The 20,592-nt window shown below is 43.7% G+C and overlaps 1 protein-coding gene and 1 long non-coding RNA gene across 2 annotated transcripts; one reads left to right on the top strand and one right to left on the bottom strand.

The window, feature by feature from the left end:
- Nucleotides 1-1,764: 1,764 nt before the first annotated feature.
- Nucleotides 1,765-15,567, bottom strand: LOC131092395 (uncharacterized). Its single transcript, XR_009115491.1, has 3 exons — nt 15,455-15,567; nt 15,223-15,321; nt 1,765-3,381 (listed from the first exon to the last, which is right to left on the bottom strand). It is a non-coding gene; the product is annotated as an uncharacterized LOC131092395 (long non-coding RNA).
- Nucleotides 15,568-16,034: 467 nt separating this feature from the next.
- Nucleotides 16,035-20,337, top strand: TOB1 (transducer of ERBB2, 1). The gene is made up of 2 exons (XM_058038680.1): nt 16,035-16,173; nt 18,415-20,337. Exon 2 carries the CDS (start codon nt 18,549-18,551, stop codon nt 19,512-19,514), a length of 966 nt encoding a protein of 321 aa, XP_057894663.1. The 5' UTR covers nt 16,035-16,173; nt 18,415-18,548; the 3' UTR covers nt 19,515-20,337.
- Nucleotides 20,338-20,592: the final 255 nt, after the last annotated feature.

Below are 20,592 nucleotides of genomic sequence, written 5' to 3'. Positions count from 1 at the left end.
CCAGGCTAGCATGTGGGCAAAGGGGTGAGAGTTTGTTTGCACCGATCTCAGCTCACATCTTGGCTTGGGAAGACATGCCTGGCATTCTGGTCAGCGATGACTAATTCTTGAAGTAAATAATCAGCCATTCTGGAGGGCTGTGCCTATGTATTAGGAGAATTATTACTTTCTTCCAGCCTCAGCTGTGTAAAAATGCATTGCTTCTCTTTATGAGAAATTCTTATCTCCATCTGTCAGTCATCTTGTCTCAGTGGGGAAGAAATCCCCAAGCCCTGTCATATCAGAAAATGAGAAAATTATCAATATCTAGAGTGTATATGAAAAATAGGAGCTCTTTCTCCATCTGGGAGAATGAATCTTGATTGTAATGTCTTGTAAATGTTAGTGGCTTCTCAGACTTTCAAAAATGTTAATAATCCTGAGGTACCAAAATACTTTGCCTTGGAGTTCTCCATATTAAAAACATTGTCTTGCCCTCTGCAGCCATCTCCAAGTCTCTCAGAGATGAGTGGTGCTATACATTGCTTTATGCATTCAGGAAGCAGAGGCAGGATTAGTACATTCATGCAAACACAACAGGCTCTGATGATTGCCTATGTATCAAGAGTCAGGATCCAGATCTGGTGCCTAAGATCAGCTTAATAAACACTATCAACTTCTGCCAAGCATAGGAATAGAAAAAATATGTCAATAGCTGTAGCTTTGAATAGGAATACTTGAGTAAAGGAAATCTCTCTTCTTCAGATTTCCAATGGCCTCATTATGTTGCCTTGGGGAGAGAGAAGGGAGCACAGAGGAGACAGCCCCAAGTGCTACAGCTGGGCTATGAGGGGGTCCCATTTGTCTCAGAGAGGATACCCCACCCCTCTGCATCACAGAGGTGTCTGAGCCGGTCTGGGGTCCTTCTTCCCCTGAAGAGCAGCCACTGACAACATCTGCTGCCCCTCCAGGGGCAAAGGTGGGTGTTCAGGTGAGTGGGCTCAGCCTCCCATCCTCCTCTCCTAGAGCCACACATGCATCCCTGTGCTGCCCAGGGTCTTGTGCTGTTTTTGCCACCTTCAAAAGAGTTTATTTTGGCATCAGCTCCCCATGGGAAACCTGTGAACAGCTCCTTCTCCCTCAGGCTATCTCAGACTCCAGCAGAGCCCCAGCTCCTGTGGCTGCACACAGGTCTGTCCCACTGCTTTGGGCTGTCACTCACCAACATGTTCCTTCACATGCTCCAGGGCAGCCTGAAGCAGCCAAGGCTGCCACATGCCACCATATCCCCAGGCATGCAGAAGAGTAGTTTAATTCAGATCCAGGCTTTATTAAGGCTACCTGGAACCACAGGTTTGAGTCCTGGCTCTATTGAAGCTGGCTGAGGGCTCAAGTGGAAGAACGTGGCAGAACTCGCTACTACTCCATGCACTCCTGTGATAGGACTCACAATTATATCTGAATCTGTTCTACTATTTTCCTTTTCAAATATCTGTCCCTTTTGCTTTTATGAGTCATCAACTCTTTTATTTCCCTAGCAGATTAGATTGTTCCTCTCACTGTGGCTTTGGGCTTTTGCAGCTGAATGGAGCCCAGGAGACCTGAGCATGGAGCATCGGGATTGAAGACACAGTAGAACACAAAAAGGGCAGCTGGTGCTCAGCAGACACCACAAGTCACTTAAAATGTCTTTTGTTTTTAGCTATTGTTTGGTTAAATGTGGTACCTGCAGCTTGAACAATAGGCAGAAGCAGGGTATTGCACTGATGGGCTGTTACGGAGTGCAAGGTGAGGTTTCAGTATGGGAAGCCAGAGGTAGCAAGTCCTTCCAAGCAGTCCATTAGCTGAGCTCCCAAGGAGCCACACAAATGTTTATTGCATTTATTTGAGTCCACACTGGGGAAGTTTATTTAAACGACTTGGTGCGGGGACAAATGGATGTTGGCAGGGCTTTAGGTTCCAGCCAGAAGCAGATGAAGCTGTGGGAGTGTTGCTCCCAGAGAGAGGTCCAGGCCACCCACACTGGGCTCTTCTTCCTCCTGCATCAAGGTGTGCTGAGCCCTGAGGAGAGGTTTCCAATCCTTCTTTGAGTCAGGTAGGTTATTTCTGGGATGGTCAAACTGGATGCAAGTGTCCCACTGCCCAGCTCACAGATCAATGTCCCCATAATCTGGGGACTCCTGTTCCACCCCATCTGGGCATTGTGTTGTGCTCCTTCTGCTCTTCAGAGAGCAGAGGACAAGAAACAGGATGCTTTCAGACACTTTAGCTACTGCTTTCTCAAAGCTTGTGGTGCTGCTCCAAAGGGAGTTACTCTTTGCATGCGCCAGTCCAGAACTTTTTGGATGCACCAAGTGAATGAAATGTAATTTCCTTCTTTTTTTCCCGCTTAAGTTCCTCTGTTCTGAAGCTGAATTGAGTTTTCGGATCTAATTGTCCTTCCCTTTCCAAACAAATAGAATGCTTTGAAAAACTGCCTGTACTTTTATACACCCAACATCTGGTTTTGGTAAAAATTCTGAAACTTTTTTAATACTACTTGCAGTCTAGTGGGAAGGGAGGGTGATATCTAGTAGATAATTTTTGCCCTCATTTTTTAGGAAAAAACCCTATCTATTAATTCTGGTGCTGGAAATTGAGAAAGCAGTTGGGCTGAACTTTTAAGTGAAAAAACATTTATGGATCTATTTACACCTGCCCTTAAGCAGTCTGCCATAGGTGGAAATGCTGTAATTATTCCTTCTCCCTGGTTTCCACTGTCCTACAAAGATCTCTTGGAGCAGCTTGTTAACAAGTTACTGCTGCACATGGTGAAATTAGAATCGAGTCCTTATTAACAACCAAACTGACAAAAAATTACTAAAATTGGCAATAGCAAAAGTGAGGGGAGTTGCTTTGAGTCAGTTTTTGCTTCTTAGTCCCATCTATTTAAGAAGGTTGAGAATTACAAATGACAAATGTGGCTGGCAGTTGAGCAGGGACAGGGACCTGAGAGGGAGTGATAGGGAGATGCAACAGCAGTTTTTCTTCTGTTCCTTTTTCCATCACTGCATGTTTCCAAATTTATTCCTCTCCCTAAAGAGTCCGTCTCCTTTGTTTTCTTCCTACTCTTCTCCCACCTCCTTCTCCCTTGGTTTATTTCTCAGAACAGATGATCTCCTCTGCTCACCAGCCAGGTTAACTCTAGTTTCGGTATCAAAGATCATTTAGGCTGAAAATAGCTTTTACTGGGCCCATGTTAAAACCCAGAAGTGTCTGGTCACCAGATATCCAGCTGCTCCTCAGTCGGGGTTATCCATGTGCCAGTACTCCCAGTGCCATGGTCTCGAGCCATTGCAGTTCATCACAACTCAGGAGGGTTGTGAACTCAGTTACAGCTGATTATGCATCACATGAGAGGAGCTGAAGAAGCAGGAGAAAAAAAAAATCATTAATACAGACAGCCTGTCCTTTAGGGATAATTTTGTTTTTATGGCAAGTTTTTTGGGTTTTTTGAAGTGACATTAAATTGTTACCACTTTATGTTCATTAGGAAATGGCCAGTGGTGATATTTACTGTTGCCTTCTGGGGTACAGAGTCCAAATGACTCAGTTATGAAAATAAGCCTTACACTGTTCAGAAGTATGAAATGTGGCTCTTCAGTTCCAAGCATGAAGTAATGATGATTCTGGAGCAAGAGGATGGATGTGCTACAAATTCCAGTGCTGTCAACTTCTGCCTCCCCTGTGGAACAAGGGAAGAGAATCCTGAGCTGGAACTGCCTGGATGGCGTCAGCTGTGCACTGTGTCTTAGTGATGCACTAAATGTCCAAGAGCATCTTTACTGTGGAAAGATATTTTAACAAATCATCTTTATTGTCGCACTTCCCAGCTAGATGGTGACAGTGGGGTATTGGAATTCTGGTTCCAATATTCCCAGTTAGATTGTGCCTGGGCCGGTCTGACCCTCGCTGCTGGGCCAAAGGCAGCAACTGCGGTGTATCACCCCAGAGATACCTTGGCTTGCTGGAGATTGCAGCTGGGCACTGAACAAGTCCAGGCTTGTTAGGGACCCCGTTTACCTCAGGAGGAATAGCTTCAAGCGATGGTGAAGAGAAAAAGGAGAGGATTCTGCTGGAGGGTTTAATGTCCAGAGGTTTATTCAATGGTTACAGAGGTCTGAACGTGAGCAACTGCTCCAACAGAAATCCCGGCCGCATGGTCTGATCACCTTTTTAAGCTCAGGGACAGGGGGAGGGGAGGTACAGGTGAGCCACCAACCAGGTGAGAGGGGCAGGGTCTCAGGGGAAGGTGACACCCAGATAGGCCAATGACCTCTGGGCATAGGGGCATCCTTTGAACTTGACCAACCACACGACGCCTTGCTGGAATGTTCAGCCTGATTGACAGGACTCGCTCAGCATGGGGGCAAGGGGGAAGGGAGAGAGGTATAGGCACACCTGTGGGGATGACCTGGAAGGCCAAAATGGGACATTACAGCACACCACAACATCGGGGGGGTGACAGTGCCCCTCTCTTGGGCTCTGCAGAATCCCAGCTAACAGTGGAGGCACAACGCAGAACAAAAGGGGCCACAGCACGGGCCTGGAGGGCACTGGGTTACTTTATTTGATGGTAAACTCCCTGAGTGCTGGGGTCCCAGGCAATGGACTGGGGGCAAACAACAGCTTATAAAGGGGAGCAGGTCTCAAGGGAGGGTACAATGTTCAGATAATCAGGAGAACTGGGGGTGGAACACAAGACATGGAATACAAGGGAGGAAAACTGCTTGGAATAGGAGGGGTTAACAACTGGATGTGGGGAGGAAGGGGTTTGAAACTTGGCAGGGAAGTAGTTAAGTAACAACAGATAAGACACCTGACTCAACTGAGTAACAAAGGCAGGTCTGTGTCCCTCTAAAATCGGGGGAGAAAAAAAACCCAAAAGGACTACCAAAGCACAAATCAAACCATAAACCTGCAAAATAAAAACATACTGTAACATTTACTTTGTGCAACCTGCTCTGGGTAAGCCAACCTCAACCATTCCATGATCCTGTGATGATATTAGGAAAAATTTCTTCGCCTAAAGGGCTGCCAAGAATTGGAACAGGCTGCCCAGGGCAGCGGTGGAGTCACCACCCCTAGAGGTATCTAAAAGACTTGCAGGTGTGGCACTTGGGGACATGGTTTAGTGGAGGCCTTGGCAGTGCTGGGTTACAGCTCGACTTGATCTTACAGATCTTTTCCATTCTAAAGGATCCTGGGATAAGATTCTGCATCCATGGCAGACTGGTGGGGGGAGGGAACAGACAACTAGCAGTGGGGAGGGTTACAATGAGTCACTCAGATGAGAGTCATAGTAGAGATTTCAAAATCTTCACTTCGTTAAAGGAGCAAATAGCCTTCCTTGAGAGCAGGAGATGCAAAGCAGGTACGAATTCAGTGCCATTGTATAGCAATATCCTTTGGAAGATTTGCCAGATGGCTCGCAGCAAGATTTTAGACTGACTTTTTTCCCAGCCAGCCATATCATCATCCATCAGACAGTCACTTTCGACTGACATTGCAGAGCATGGCTGTCTCCTTTCTGCCTTGCTTCTGTTTATTTCTAGCAGATTTATTTATATCTGGAACTGATATAAGTGGCATGATTTCTTTGTTTCATTAAAAGATTCCTTGATCTAAACTTTAAAGGATTTGTTTTCAGAGAGATCAAAGTCAACCCAATGTCTGGCACCCCTAAGGTTTTCTTACATCCCAGTCTTCAAGTAAACCTGGAAAAGACATTTTGTGGCAGAGTAGTAAACTATGGTGACTAGGTTAAAGTGGAGCTAGCCATGCATTCTTGGGTACTAACACATGCCTATCATTCAGGCTTCTTAATTATTATTTTCCAATAGGCAAAACAATGTTGACAGAGCTTGCATTATCAGATGCAAGTCAAGGTAAAACCCAGTGCCAACAGCAAGCATGGAAAATTACATCCCATTGCCCAGCAACTCACAGTCAAGCAAGTAAAATATGATTTGCACAGCTGAGCAGAGGCATTGTCAGGGCACTAACCTAGGAGCCACACACTCCTAAACTCCATCTGTCATGACCTGTTCCTTACTGCTGGGAAAAATTCATGTAGATGGCTGCCTAAAAGAGGCTATTAATTCTGAGTACCTTATTTATCAATTCTCAGATGTGAATCTTTACATCCCCTGATTTCTGAACACACAGTGGCATGCTGTGACAAGGACAGAGCTGTCTCATTCCTCAGTGTTGCTGTGGAAGGCATTTTTTCCCAGCTTAGTTCAATTATTCCAGGAATCAGCAGGTCTTAGCACACACCCAAGCCTCTCTGCCTGTTACCTGCCAGTGCCATGGAAAGGATGGGGTGTTTGCCGGCACTTTGAAGGAGCAAAGCTGAACAGAATGCTGAGTGTTATTGTGGAGGGTTGGAATACATCCTGGATATGAATCATCTTGCTCTTTCTGACCTACTGTCCTAATTGAAACTCATTTATTCCTCAGATGCTCATTGCTGCCTGGGTTGTACCTTCTCATAATGAAGCAGCAGCCTAGAGCTGCAGGTGTTTGCCCCACTCCTTCATTACGTGACAAATTAGAGGAGATTTAGTAAACAGACATGCTGAATCATGGATCCTCATCCTCCCCAAACATGACCCCAAATTGCTGTCCTTTTGTTTCATTGTATTCTGTAGCAGGGTCATGCCAGGACATGGCTTTCCATTGGCTATATGAATTTTACTGCTGTGCATATTCCAGTAAAATCAAAGGAGTTAGAAAAGGGATTCTGTAGAAGCTTTTTTTGTCAAGGCCTTTACACTCATTAGTTATAGTTTAGAGCACAAGCTGCCGGGCAGGACCAGCAGAGTTGCTCCTGTTTGATTGTGCAGGTGTTGATGCTTCTTCAGGAACCTCCATCACTTTGTAGATCAGAGATGATAGATGTCCCAGACTCATTTTTCCAACACATTTAAGAAGCATGCTCTTCCCTGATCATCTCATATCTCTATTTATTAAAGGGACGACTGATTGCCTGCTCCAAGACACCCATAGTAACAGTCTGCCCGGCCTCATCCCTTTGAAGAATTTCAATTCAAGGGCTTATCTTTGCTGCAGAATGAGTTGGGACTTCTGGCCAAGAGTGCTCTGCTCCCTGCTCTGCCCGCAGTCCTCCTGTCAGGGTAGCAATAAATGGCAGCTGAATAACCCACCAGTTGTTATAGGTGAGGAGGTTAAATGTTGGAGTGACTGCAGACATTGAATCCATCGCTGTCCTCGGCAAATCCCCTGGTGCCTCCCTTGAGTCTTCCCAGTGATGTTCTTCCCTGTCATCTAGGCACTTCCCTGATTCAGCCCAACTGGGGACATTAACAATTAATTGTGCCCATTTGGACGTCACTTGGGCAGGCTGCTGTCAAACATTTAGAAAGAACAATCTGGATAGGAATACTGGCCTTTCAAAACACACTTCTGGCAATAGAAGTGAGAGCTGTCAAATGCAGCCTGGGCTGGGAGTAACAACCAACACTAACCTTTCTGGGGGAGCCATGATGCTTTTATTTATTTCACCCCTATCTTTGAAGGGTTCTGACAACAGTTTTTAAAATCTTAGAATGTGTTGCTTTCTTCACTTTTAGAGATTCCTTTTTTTATTCCATTACATCTTTTAAATGTGTCTTTATTTTGCAAAGGTACAGCCTTTGTGCTGATCAGCAAGAAGAGACTAGACCCTTAACTCTGGCTGGATTCCGACCCAGCTTTAGATCAGCTCTGAATTTTAGATTTACTCCTCCTTACCAATTTAAGATTTTTTTACAATTAGTTTTATTCTTAAGGGATTGTCTCTGAAAATGCATTTCAACTGATTTTTTTTTTTTATTCTACAGAAGGAAACTCTTGGAGAAAATATCATCCAGCTCAGAAGAGAACTTTCAGGGAGCAGATCTCCTGGTGAAGGAACAATTACATTACTATCTCTCTGGAGCTGGAGATAAATGGGTTCTATCCTCTTTGAGGCAAAGCATTTATGAGACAACAAAAGTTAGAATTACTGGCAAGGAACAAGGTTGGAATGTGCAGCAACAAGTGCTTCTGGAGAATCTAAGCCCGATGCATGTGCTGAAGTTACTCTTTATTTTCTGATATGAAACCAGTCCCACATTTAAAGGAAACAAATTTCAGCCTCTTCCTTACTCGGTTTTCAACAGCTGCTCAGTTGCTCAATAGTTCAGCCAGCTAGAAAGGAGATGTTCATAGCTAATTGGAAACAAAACCAATTTCTGCCACTTCTATGACTGGTTTCAATCCCAGATCACCCAGCTCAGGGCCGGCATCTTTTGCAAATCCTCAGAGGTGGGATTGCTGGTTAATAATTGCTGTAATTCATTTAGGTCATAGCCCTTCTTCTTCTCTTTCTTTTCACTGCCTGAGGGAGAGCTGAAACAGGGATCACCCAAGGCACAAGTGCTGGTTTAACTTACTGCCACAGTCAGCTAAATCTGAGCTCTCTGCTCAAGATGCGTGGCTCAGTTCACCTCGGGTCTCTGGCATTGCTTCTTACAATTGCCCTTCTTATACTTAAATTTCAAAACCTGAGAATTCTTCTATATATAAGCATAATCACACTGTTATACCTCCAAATGAATATGAGACTATTTTCAGGATTTAAAAAAATCCATTTAAAATAGTTGGGTCTGTATTTTCTAGCTCATGTAAGCAGGTACTTTTAGTAAAAGTCTGTTCTGAGAAGTGTCATGTGTGTATGCAGCCTTGGATTAGACTGAAATGAAATTGTGAGAATTTATGGAAAAGCTTTTAGTGAGAAAACATACTCAGCTATATAGCCTTAGAAACTAGAGAGTTGGAGTTGGAGCTCAGAGAGTGGCTATGAATATGGAGAGCCAGGAGTTGGAATAATCTCAAGGGAGGCAACTGCACCAGCCAGGATGAAAGATGAGTTTCAGCAGAAAATTGATCAAGATAACGAAGCAGGGGGAAGATGTCTTGTGACAGCAGCTGGATTTGTAGCATCTAGCCTCAGATAGGAGCATGAAACATAAGTTTGCTTGGAGGAGGAAAAAATCAATCAGGGAATTTCACATAGAATTGTGAGACTATAGAACACTCCAAGGCACCCTGGAACACTGCACCATTTACCCTAATCGGGGGGTGAGTCAGCACTCAATTATACTCAGGCAATTTTATATTCAGTTTTTTATGCGTTGGCGACAAAGCAATTTAGATAATATGGTCACACAGCAGAATCACTTTCTTTACAAATCTGAGTTCCATTAGCTACAATAAAAAGTATGTCACTCCAAGTGCTCATTTCCCAGCATAGACGATAAACATCATGGGGGATCAAGAAGAAATCTCTTCTTCCCATTGCCAAACTCAATGTAATTGTGTGACATGGCTGTTTTACCCCTGCTTCTGAAGATCTTAGTTACAGCTACTCTTGAGACTGCACAGATTCACTGCTGTGTGCAGGAGCTGTCTGAAGTCTTTGCATTAATAATAGCACACGAGATAATGGCTCCTATTGAGTTGTGTATTCTAGAGAAAACATTCTGTTCTAATGAAGTGGGCCATATATATGTAGGTACACGAAAGTAGCTCAGTCTATCCATCACAGGGTAAAGAGCTGTGACCCGTGAAACAGAAGAACCTCCGTGAAACAGAAGAACCTCTGTGAAATTGTGTTATTGGCAAGTCCCATGAGCACTGTCCTGGGGGATTTCAAGGTGTGGCTTTATGCAGCCTTTTGATATCAGTTCAGGAAAGACATTATGCTAACATGACCTTTTGCTTAATCTTTTAAGGCACTTATTATATTAAATTGGGAATTACACCTTTAGGAATCAGAAGTTGGAGAGGAAATGAATGATTTACTATTTGAACCGAACGATCATTTCAATGCCGGTGACAGACTGAGTCGCCCATGTTCTTTACATGAACAGGATGCACAAACTGTGTAAAATCTTCTATGTATGTCTCAGGAGCAAACACACAGCTGGAATCTTCATTCCCTTCCATTATTCCTTCTCTGTGACTTAATGGACTTTAACAGGAGCTGAGTAAGGACCAGATCTGTAGCACAGCAAGCTCAAAGAGAAATTTCCATTTACTTTTTCCCCCCGTGGATAATACCCTTAAAAATTCAGGGTCAAACCTTCAACTGTCACATCCTGATATCTTTCCACTCAACTAGCTCTTCATGTCTGCACAAGTACTGGGTTCCTGTTCAGCTGAAAAGAAACAACCTTGTTGGTTTTTGTTTGTTTTTTTATAAAATACAGATAGTTTTCATGATCTTCTCGTGGGGATGATTTTCAGACTGTATTTATCAAGACAGATATTTGAACTCATTTACTTTGAAGTCACCGTCACTCACACTGTCATAGCATGACAGCACAGCAGGTTAACTCAGCACTTCTCAAACCAGACTACCTTCAGACCCAGTATCAACACTTCTAACTAGTGCCTTTCCTAAAGGTGATATTCTGCCTGTCACCTGGTAGTCACTAATTAAACTCTCCAAGTCCTGGGCTCAGAATAAAACACTGTAACTGATAGAAATAGAATGAAGAAAGGCATAAGAAACCCAGTCAACAGCCACATGCTCCAGAGAAAAGGGATTGCCCAAAAGCTTAAAATATGGATGGTTTCTTACTGAGCTGCACTGTTCTTGGTTGGTTTAAATTCTTCGGCAAGAAACAAGGGAGATCTTCTGGGGATGTCAAAATTATATTTTGTTCTGGATTTTATTGCATAAACCTGAAGTACCTTCCAATCTTGATAATAAATTGACAGTGCATGGAAACATCCTTCCTCCCCTTCTCATTCAAGGTGCGTCTAGATCACTTTGTTGAAAAACTAAAAAACAGTGAAGGCCTCACTGATCTTTCCTAAGTAAAAAAAAAAGCATTGCTGGGAGACCCAATGGTGCAGATTTGCTTTTGAGGACATTGTGGTTAGTCAGAAAAGGTGGTATTGGCTGGATCTTTGCATAAATAAAGTTGAGTTTCCATTTCTTTCAAAAAGAGACCCCTGGTAGTTGTCAGATGATATGTTTTTTACCCAAGCTGATGATAATCAAAACATCACCGTTTTTGTAAACAGTCACCCCTCTATTGCTTCTTCTTTCAGTTTAAATGGACTGAATGAAAGCTATTTCTTTGTACTGATGTTTTTTCCCATTTACTATATTTTTTTTTCACATTTAGTATCTCTCTTGAATAAGACTGAATGGTTTTCCTGGAATTCCTTTTTCAGGAAAACAAATATTTACTTGCCTTCCTGGAAAATGCTAAGTACACAAAATTCTTAAGCAAATTCCTAGTGAGACATTTTCAAGCTACTTTCATCTATTCAAAGACTGAAAGGGCAAAAGACCGGCCCTTCATCTTCAGTGTTTATTTTTGATCCCCATGAAAGTATTGACAGTTTAAAAAGCAGCTTTCTGTCTCTTTAAAACTGTTTATGAATCATTGTTTGGAATGAGCATAGTAAAGAATTTGAAGCTGATTAACTTAGAAGTTGCATGGCTATCAGCTAGGACAGTCCTCATCTCATAATTTTATCTATTAACAGGTACTGCACAACTTCTGACACTACTGACATTAAACTGGCAGGTTTCCAGCACAAAGGTGAACTCAAGTAAAAAATTATATTGAATTTTAATAAAACTTTCTTCAAAGGTCAACCTCTCTAATGTATGAAATCAATCCTCCTTCCTCCTTCTTCAGCCCATTTATTCACAGCTATAGGAAATTCTGATGCTCATAAAATATTTCCCATTCCCTCTCCCTCTTATTATAGTTTCTCTCTACTTGTGACCATTACCTTTCACAGCAGTTTTAGATTACTGACTCCTCATTTCACTCTTTTTTACTGGCCTTCTCAGAATCTGTACCCCATTCTGAAAATGTCGCTTATCAGGCTCCTCTTCAAGAACAGATGCTACCTTCTACCATCTTCAGGCAAAACAAACAACCCACATTTTTACTTTAAGTTTCATCCTTGAAGCTGGATGAAACTTCGGGGAGAAAAAAGCCTTGGTGCAAAATCTTTATTTCTCCTGGTTTTATTTCTCCTTCTTATCCAAGAGCTGCTTTCTTTCTATGTCTTGCTCAGGACTCTATCAACTTATTCTAGGTGAGCTATAATATCAGTAGCATTCCACTTAGGAGAGGGGGATGTCCTTGTGAGCTCTGAGCTCTAATCTCCTGCAGATCAGTTCCTTCTATTGATGTTGGCCCAGAAAAATGATATATTCACAGGATTAGAGACAAGCTTGGGGCTCTCCTAGAAGATGACATGGCTGTTTTGCCTGAATTCTGCTCCTGCTTATTTTTTACTCCATTGAAACAACGTCACTTAAAAGGTGATTTTGTGGTTTCTCACCTCAAAAAACCTTTGTGGTCAGAGAGCTTTTGGTACTGGCCAACATCTGATAGGTCCAGACCCGCTTTCTAATCAGCATTTATGGAAAAATCGCTGCTGGTAAAGTGAAATGTAAGAGAATCTACATCCCATTTCAAAGTCAGTGTTAAGATATCTGCTGGAGAGCAGCCAGGCCTGGTTGCTCACACTGATAGATGGTGGGGAAAAGGAACACATGTTAAAATCAGCAAATGGATAAAATTGGGCTTGAGAGGGATGAATACAATGGGGAAAGTTTTCCAATTTTTCAAGATCAAAGCCCAGGCTCCCATGCTAAAAGGAGAATTTTGATCCCACATAGAAAAATGGTAAAAAAGAGACTGCACTCTATTTGGGAATGTATAATACAAAGCTTCATGTCCACCATCAGGACAAATCTTACATATTCGGTACAGCAACATTCATCTATCAGAGAAGAGGATTCTATGAAAAGGATGGATGGTGAGAATTCTGAGTCTGTCTTCCTGCAGCTTTCAAATTCTTGTCCTTAATGACATAATTAGCAAAAATTTTCTTGGTTATATATAATTGCTTTAAACAACTTTTAAGATTTACAAACTGTATTTTGGATTTGGAGGTGTTGATCAATAAAAAATACTAATTTCGATTTTTAAAGAGAGACAATTGTTATTTCAGGAATCAAATTTAGATTTTTTAGTAGAAAAGAAGGGCTCTTTGTCAAATCTGTGCAGTGCAAGGTTTTGCAGCAATGTAGTTGTTTTACAATGCAGAGATCTTAGATTTGGAGATTATTCTGCAGAGACCCAGACTGTGGAAATTGTAGTTCAGTTGTTGATGGCCAGCATGGCAGGATCTGGCTATGAACAGAGCATTAGATCAAACCCTTCTTATTTAATACAGATTAAGAAAGTCTTCTTACTTCTAATCTCACTCCTGCCTCCTGCCTTGCTCTGAAATACTTGTGTAGATTTGCTCTGCTGTGGAGAAGACTTGTCAATGTCTGTCAGGAGAGATGAGAATATATAGTTTTTCTTTTCTTTTAACATTAATCTTCCAGCTGAATAGATCTGGTAACCTGAGTAAAATTTTGCTGCTGGAGTTATTTTGTATTGATTGCATTTTTAAAGATTTTTCTAGCAGGGAGGCAGATATTTTGTTATTGCCATTAATCAAAAGGGCTGAAAAACACTGCAGGCCCCACTCTGACTCTTATGGATCAAAAAGCCTGTAGAGGTTTTAAGAATAAAAATGATCCTGGATTAAACTCTGGCTTTAGGTGTTAAAATTTAACACTACTACAGTTTGGCCACCTACCTCTGACATGCCATATGTAGACTGTGATCACTGCAGTTTAAAAGCTATTTTTTCAGACAAAAAGGATAAACTGAAACTTTCAGTGGAACAGTAGAAAGTGGGGTTGATCCTCCAAGAGGTTATTCCTGGGCCAATGACCCATCATTAACATTTAGAATCATAGAATAGTTTGGGGTGGGAGGCACCTAAAAATTGGTCTAGTTGCATTTAAGAGCAGATTTTTCTACAGCATGGACTGCATGAGAAGCTTCCTTTACATAAGCCCCAGAAAAGCACATCCCAATTTTTACAGCTTTAAAGGATCCCATGGCTGCATTGATTACCAACATCTTAGCTCTGTACATTTAATTCAGTTCTAATGCTGCTCATGTAGCACTAAAGCCATTTAAAAGAAAGTCTCTGCTTTTAAAATGTGGCTTTTTTTAGCAGCTCAGCAGCAGTTACCAGGCTTGTAAAGCTCCTTATAAAATCTCACCTGAAAACACTGATCTGCAGCACTGTGCAGTTTTTCCCACTTCAAAGGGAAATCTGCTGCTGCCACCCCAGAACTGAGCCCAGCGAGAGCGGAACCCGTCGCTGGTGGCTGATGTCACCTGTCAATGTGTGTTTGTTGTTCCACGGAGACTCCCGAGCTCTAATGTCAAAACCAAACCAAACCAAAACAACCCCCTCTATTTGTCTTTTCACCTTCTCTGTTTAGGGAGTTGTTTCACTTTGTCTCTTTTTGATCAAAACAAATACCCAGGACTCTCTTTCAGATTCCTGGAGATGCCACATAAGTTCCCAGTAGTCTCACAGTTGCCAATGATTGCAATGTTATAATCTTCACGTTTTATTTTCCATTTGGGGTGCATAGTGACAAGTGACCCAATTTTCACTGAAAGCATGTTCAACCCTCTAGACTTAAAAATGGGTGAGAAATACACGGGAAAATTGTAAATATTTTGAATTTTAATCAAGATTTTCAAGTTGTTTGCAATACTGCAATCCCAGTAGCATCAACATTGATACATCTGAATAAAAACTTTGTTTTACAATCAATTAAGCCTTCCATCAGAAATGTTAAGCTGTGGAAAATCCTAAATATTTACTCTCTTCTTTCCCTTAATATTTCAGCTTTTAGGTTACTGCCTCCCATTTTCATATATACTCTCAGCTACAAAGGGTTAAAAGTCTTGGAATTTCTTCCGACTGGCATTTCCAAATTTCTCCGGGGGCCCATGTAGCGCTTATGCCAAAATGCTTTATTATTATACAAACAGAGCAAGAGGCGGAGAAGGAAAAAAAAAAAAAAAAACCCAAAAAACCCAAAAAAACCCAAAAACAAAAAAAAAAAAACCAAAAAAAAAAGCCCTTTACAATTTGTCCTCCAACGCTGAACACCTCTAGGGGTTTAAGAGCAAACTCGGAGATGTTTTAAGGAACACTGGGGTGGGTCCATCCCAAACGCCCCAGAACCCCTAGGCCGCGCCAGGCCCGCCGGCACTGAGGGACACGGACACTCACTGCCCGCCCACCGCCGCTCACCTTTGCTCCGCCAAAACCTGGCCTGGATCCGCCCCTCCGTCCCGCTGGCCAATCAGCGGCGGCCGCTCGGGCAGACAGCCAATCGCCGGGCGTTGCTATCTGTGGGGAGTATTTTTAGCCGCCGGGCGCGGTGGAGGGCGGGGGGGTACTGGTGGTGATGTGAGGGGTCGTCCTGCGGCCCCCCCCCCCCCCCCCCCCCCCTCCCCGTAAGGAAGGAACCCGCCCGCATCACCTCAGAGCTTGAGGGGTGCCAGCTGTGCAAGCGGCAGCTGTGCAAGCGGTCCCTGCCAGCCCCGCCATCGCTGCTGCCGAGGGCCCCACGGGCCACGGTGGTCATGGGAGATGTAGTTCAGCGCTCCCCCCTTTCCCTACCCTGCGGGGCTGAGGGGCGCAAGGGCACGGTTTGACGTAGACAGTGACGCAACGGGACTGCGAAGCGAGTAGCGCGTTGACGTCAGAGTGGTCCCGCGCGCCGCACCGGGGGGGGGGGGGGGGGGGCGGAGAAGAGAGACGAGGCAGCGGAGCGGCTCGGCCAGGGGGCGGAGCCTCGGCCGCTGGGACACGGCTGCCCAGACGCGAGTCACTGGGGGGTGGGGCTTGGGCGATGTGGCCGCGCGGGACGTGGGCGAGGGGCGGCTGTGGGCGGGGCAGGAGAGGGTATAAGTAGGGGCGCGGCAGGCGGCGGAGCATAAGCAGAGGGGTTGCAGCTGCGGCGGCCGAGCGCACCCGTCGTGGGGGTGTGAGCAGCACTGCCCTCCCCCCCCTTCCCTCCCCCCCTTTTTTTTTCCGACCCTTCCCCCTCCCTTTTTTTTTTTTTTTTTCTTCTCTATCCTCTCCCCTCCCATCCTCGCCGAGGGAGCCGGCGCTCGGAGATGGGGCTCGGTTGCTGAGCCGCCAGCCCCCGCCCTCACACCCCCGCCGGAACTGTTTGCACTAACCCCGCGCCCCTGGGTGAGTACCGGCCGTAAGGCGCAGGGGAGCGCGGGCGGGGGGTTGAGGCAGCGCAGCCGGGCCTTGGCTCCTGGGCGGGGTGTGCTGAGGCAGTCACGAGCCCGCGGTGCCGGGGGTGCCGAGGGGGACCCGGTGGGTGCAGGGGCTCCTCGGGCAAGGGGCTGCGAGAGAGAGCGCGGCTGGGCTGCGAGGGGTCGCTCCCCCTGGGCCGCCCTGGCCGCGCTCGGGCGAGCAGGAGGGAGCGGTGCCGGCTGAGTAATCGGCGCTGGGCCGCTCCGGGAGCGCCGGCAGCGCCCGGCGGGACCTGCCCAACTGTGCGCCAGGAGAGGAGCCCTGCAACCCCCGCCTGCCCTCCAGATATCCCCTTCCTCTTCCTCCTTCGCTCTCCTACGGGCTCAGAAAATGCTCTTCCTCCTCCTGCTGCCGCCGGAGCTCTAGAGCTGTGAGCAGAAATCTAATGAGACCCGACTGCCTGGTTATGTAACTCCCACTGCTTAAGGCTCCTGCCAGGGCGCTGTTACTGGGCCACGTATGGGCTCGGATCCTCCAGAAACACTGCCGTCTTCCCATAAATACATAAAAAGAACAAGTTCAAAATGATCAAGCCAGTATATTTGATCAGCTGCTTTTGTACCGTGGATCCGCTTCGCGTAGAGAAATTTACAGCGTCAGCCTGGTGCGCTCTGAAAGGAGCATTCCTTTCTTAAAGGACATGGAGGAAGTGAAACAGCGCAGATGGATTAATAAATCATTTTTAAATGCCCCGTTTAACCACCCAATCAGCTTTTCGGTACTGATTGTGCCCCTTTTGTAAATATCTTCTGTTTGCCCTTGATCTTTTCCTTATCCCCTCCCGGTGCTGATCCAGCAAACGTTTAAAGGTCGCCTTATCATACATGTAGCCTTTCAGACTATTCCCATACCATGTTGGGGAGAACACGAATGGCTTGGAAATAGGGTTCCAGACTTTAAAAGGAGATTATTTGAAGCAAGAAATAAAAAAGCCGTGTAGTCACATTGTTAATGTCAAAATCCTTTAACTTTGATTTTTCTAATCTTTAGTGACAGCTATGCTAAATTTTGTTCTTAGTGATGCAGTGCAGAAAAGCCCACAGGTAATAGAGATTCTCTTTGGGCTTTTAACTTGATCCAAAAACGCTCCCCATAATTTGTTTTATTGGATCCTTTTGACAAAGGTGTGTGGTGTGTGTATGTTTACACCAAGGTGTACTGCAGGATTCATATTAGCAGTTCATGTGCTAATGCCTGATTCTTGTCCCTTCTCTAACTTCAGACAGCTAAATTTCTCTTTTGTCCTTTGTGAAGCAGTGACAACCATATCTTACATTAAATATAAAATGGAGTCATGGAGAAGGAGAAAGGCAATCTGGTTTGAGGCTGTCAAAAGCCTGGTTAGCCCAGGAACTTTGTGAAATCTGAGTTACAGACAGTGCAATACAATTGAGTATATAACTGCGTCTTGCATCTGAAAATAGAGAATAATTTGAAGAAAGAGAAAAAATTGTGGACTAATTATCAGTCTTGGCCACCCTTGTGACAGAACATACGGGCAGCTATTATGTATGTGCTGACTGCATTTCAGTGTGAGCTGTTGGATGTGCACAGCAGACATTTTCTTCTCAGTTTGCATCATTTCACCCGCGCAGAGTTTAGGGAGATTTGCTTGGACTTAAAATAAATGTTGCATCATTTAAGCTATTTGTAAGAAACTATCTAAAGCAACTGTTAACATTATTATAACTCTGCAGCCTGTGGTTGTAGTCAATGTGTTTCCAAACTTTAAAGTGATAAATGACCCTTGGACTAAGACCTTTCAGGCTAAACTAATGGTCTGGTACTAAATTTTTGTAGCTGAGTACTGTAAATCATCCAAATACAGGTTGATAATTGAACTGTTGACACTCCTGGCAGTTCTGTGATGTCTTAAAAATTATCCTTGCTGCTTTGTGAATAACTAAACACGCAGCTCACGTGATTTGGAAGTGCCTCATGCTGCATATGTAAACACATGCCTATCCTCTCTAGTGTTGTTTGTAAGTCACACTGAGTGGAGCTGACATCCTCACCTTCCGCAGGCAGGAACAGAAATAGTTGGAGGCACATTTTTTCTCTTAAAAAGTAACCTATTTTCTGCAGAAAATGGAGCTAAAAGAATAGGCCTTGGAGCTTGATCTTACGCTGTTCTTATTTGGATGTGTTTGCTTTTCTCTTTTCTTAAAGGAACAAGAGCACTCAAGGTGAAGGACAATAATCAACTTGAATCAGCATTTTCAATGAAATTTTGTTTCCCTGTGGCATCTTGAACACTTTCTTCTTTGGGTTTATAAACATTATAACTCTGTGGCACAGCAGCTATGCAGCTTGAAATCCAAGTAGCACTCAATTTTATTATTTCATATCTGTACAATAAGCTTCCCAGACGACGTGTCAACATTTTTGGTGAAGAGCTTGAAAGACTTCTGAAAAAGAAGTATGAAGGGCACTGGTATCCAGAAAAGCCATACAAAGGATCAGGGTTTAGATGTATTCATATAGGGGAGAAAGTGGACCCAGTCATAGAACAAGCATCCAAAGAGAGTGGTTTGGACATTGATGATGTTCGCAGCAACTTGCCTCAGGATCTTAGTGTTTGGATTGACCCATTTGAGGTTTCATACCAAATCGGTGAAAAGGGACCAGTGAAAGTGCTTTATGTGGATGATAATGAGAATGGATGTGAGTTGGATAAGGAAATCAAGAACAGCTTTAACCCCGAGGCCCAGGTGTTCATGCCTATTAGTGACCCAGCATCTTCAGTGTCCAGTTCTCCTTCTCCTCCCTTTGGTCACTCAGCTGCTGTGAGCCCCACCTTCATGCCCCGCTCCACTCAGCCTTTAACCTTCACCACTGCCACATTTGCTGCCACCAAGTTTGGCTCAACCAAAATGAAGAACAGCGGCCGTGGCAACAAGGTCGCCCGCACCTCTCCCACCAACCTTGGCTTGAATGTCAATGACCTGTTGAAGCAGAAATCCCTCTCCTCCTCCATGCACTCTCTGTATGGGCTCGGCCTAGGCAGTCAGCAACAGCAGCAGCAGAAGAGTTCTGCTCTCTCTCCTAACGCAAAGGAGTTTGTTGTCCCCAGCGTGCAGGGTCAAGGCAGTAGCATCTTTCCTGGTGACAGCCCGCTGAACCTCAGTCCTCTCCAGTACAGTAATGCCTTTGATATGTTTGCAGCCTATGGAGGTTTGAATGAGAAGTCTTTTGTGGATGGCTTGAATTTTAGTTTAAACAACATGCAGTATTCTAACCAGCAATTCCAGCCAGTTATGGCTAACTGAAAATAAACAGAAAGAGAAATCCAAGAAAATACTATTGTACAAGTTGAAGTGCACGTACCCAAGGGTGTATCTTTTTTCCCACCTCTTGAGATTTTTTTTAAGGCTTGTAGTATGAATACATTCAGGCTTGGTTAGATAAATACAACATGCATCATTTTTTCATTTGCCAACCAAGCACAAAATTATTTTATACTGACTGTACATTACAAAAATATACTCTCAAAAATATGGCCTCTTACAGTATTTAAGATATAGCAAGGAAGTGGCTAATTTTTTCATGTGTATATATATATGTGTGCTCAGACATATATGTATATGTATTAAAAAATTGGCACTAATAGGTGGGTTTATTGGTCTTTTTCTAATTGTATAATTTAATTTAGTACAAAGTTTGTAAAATATCAGAGTATATATATTGTTTCTACAACATGGTATTGCATTTATATCTTTTTACTACAGTGATCTGTGACAGCTGCAGCAGCTTCATGTTGTATTTTTTTTACTGAAATTGTAAAATATCCATCTTAAAGACATCAATTCTAAAAAAAGTAAAAAGGTTGTGTACAGAATATTCCTTAGTGGTGGAATTAAAATGTACGAAATATTTGCTTTTTTCAAAAGAAACACAAATTGTATTTTCTGTTAAAAGTTTAAAGATTTTTGCTATATATTATGGAAGAAAATGTAATCGTAAATATTAATTTTGTACCTACATTGTGCAATACTTGAAAAAAGGTATAAAAGTATTTTGAGTCAGTGTCTTACATGTTAAGAGGGACTGAAATAGTTTATATTAAGTTTGTATTAAAATTCTTTAAAATTACTTGGCTGTGGTGATGTGTGTGTTCTTTGTGTCCTGCTGACGAGCTGAGCACTGTGTTCCTCGTGCTGGCACTGCTAGTGATGCACCAGAGTCTGACTCTGGAGCAAAGGGCTCTATGGCTGGACCTCATGTGGGGTTCCTTACCCAAAATAGCCCTGACAAAGTACATAACCTCATTAGGGGCTTGCCTACAATTATTTGAAAAAAATCACACTTGTTTTTTGTAACTGCAGCTCACTGAAGCCAAAATGGTAT

Source organism: Melospiza georgiana, chromosome 21 (assembly GCF_028018845.1).
Source record: "Melospiza georgiana isolate bMelGeo1 chromosome 21, bMelGeo1.pri, whole genome shotgun sequence".
NCBI classification, from domain to species: domain Eukaryota; kingdom Metazoa; phylum Chordata; class Aves; order Passeriformes; family Passerellidae; genus Melospiza; species Melospiza georgiana.
Note: the sequence above shows the minus strand (reverse complement) of the source record. Positions and strands in the feature narration are given on the sequence as shown.

What these genes read in the sequence shown, in the direction of transcription:
- TOB1 (XM_058038680.1), top strand. Translation starts at nt 18,549, where the DNA reads ATGCAGCTTGAAATCCAAGTAGCACTCAATTTTATTATTTCATATCTG.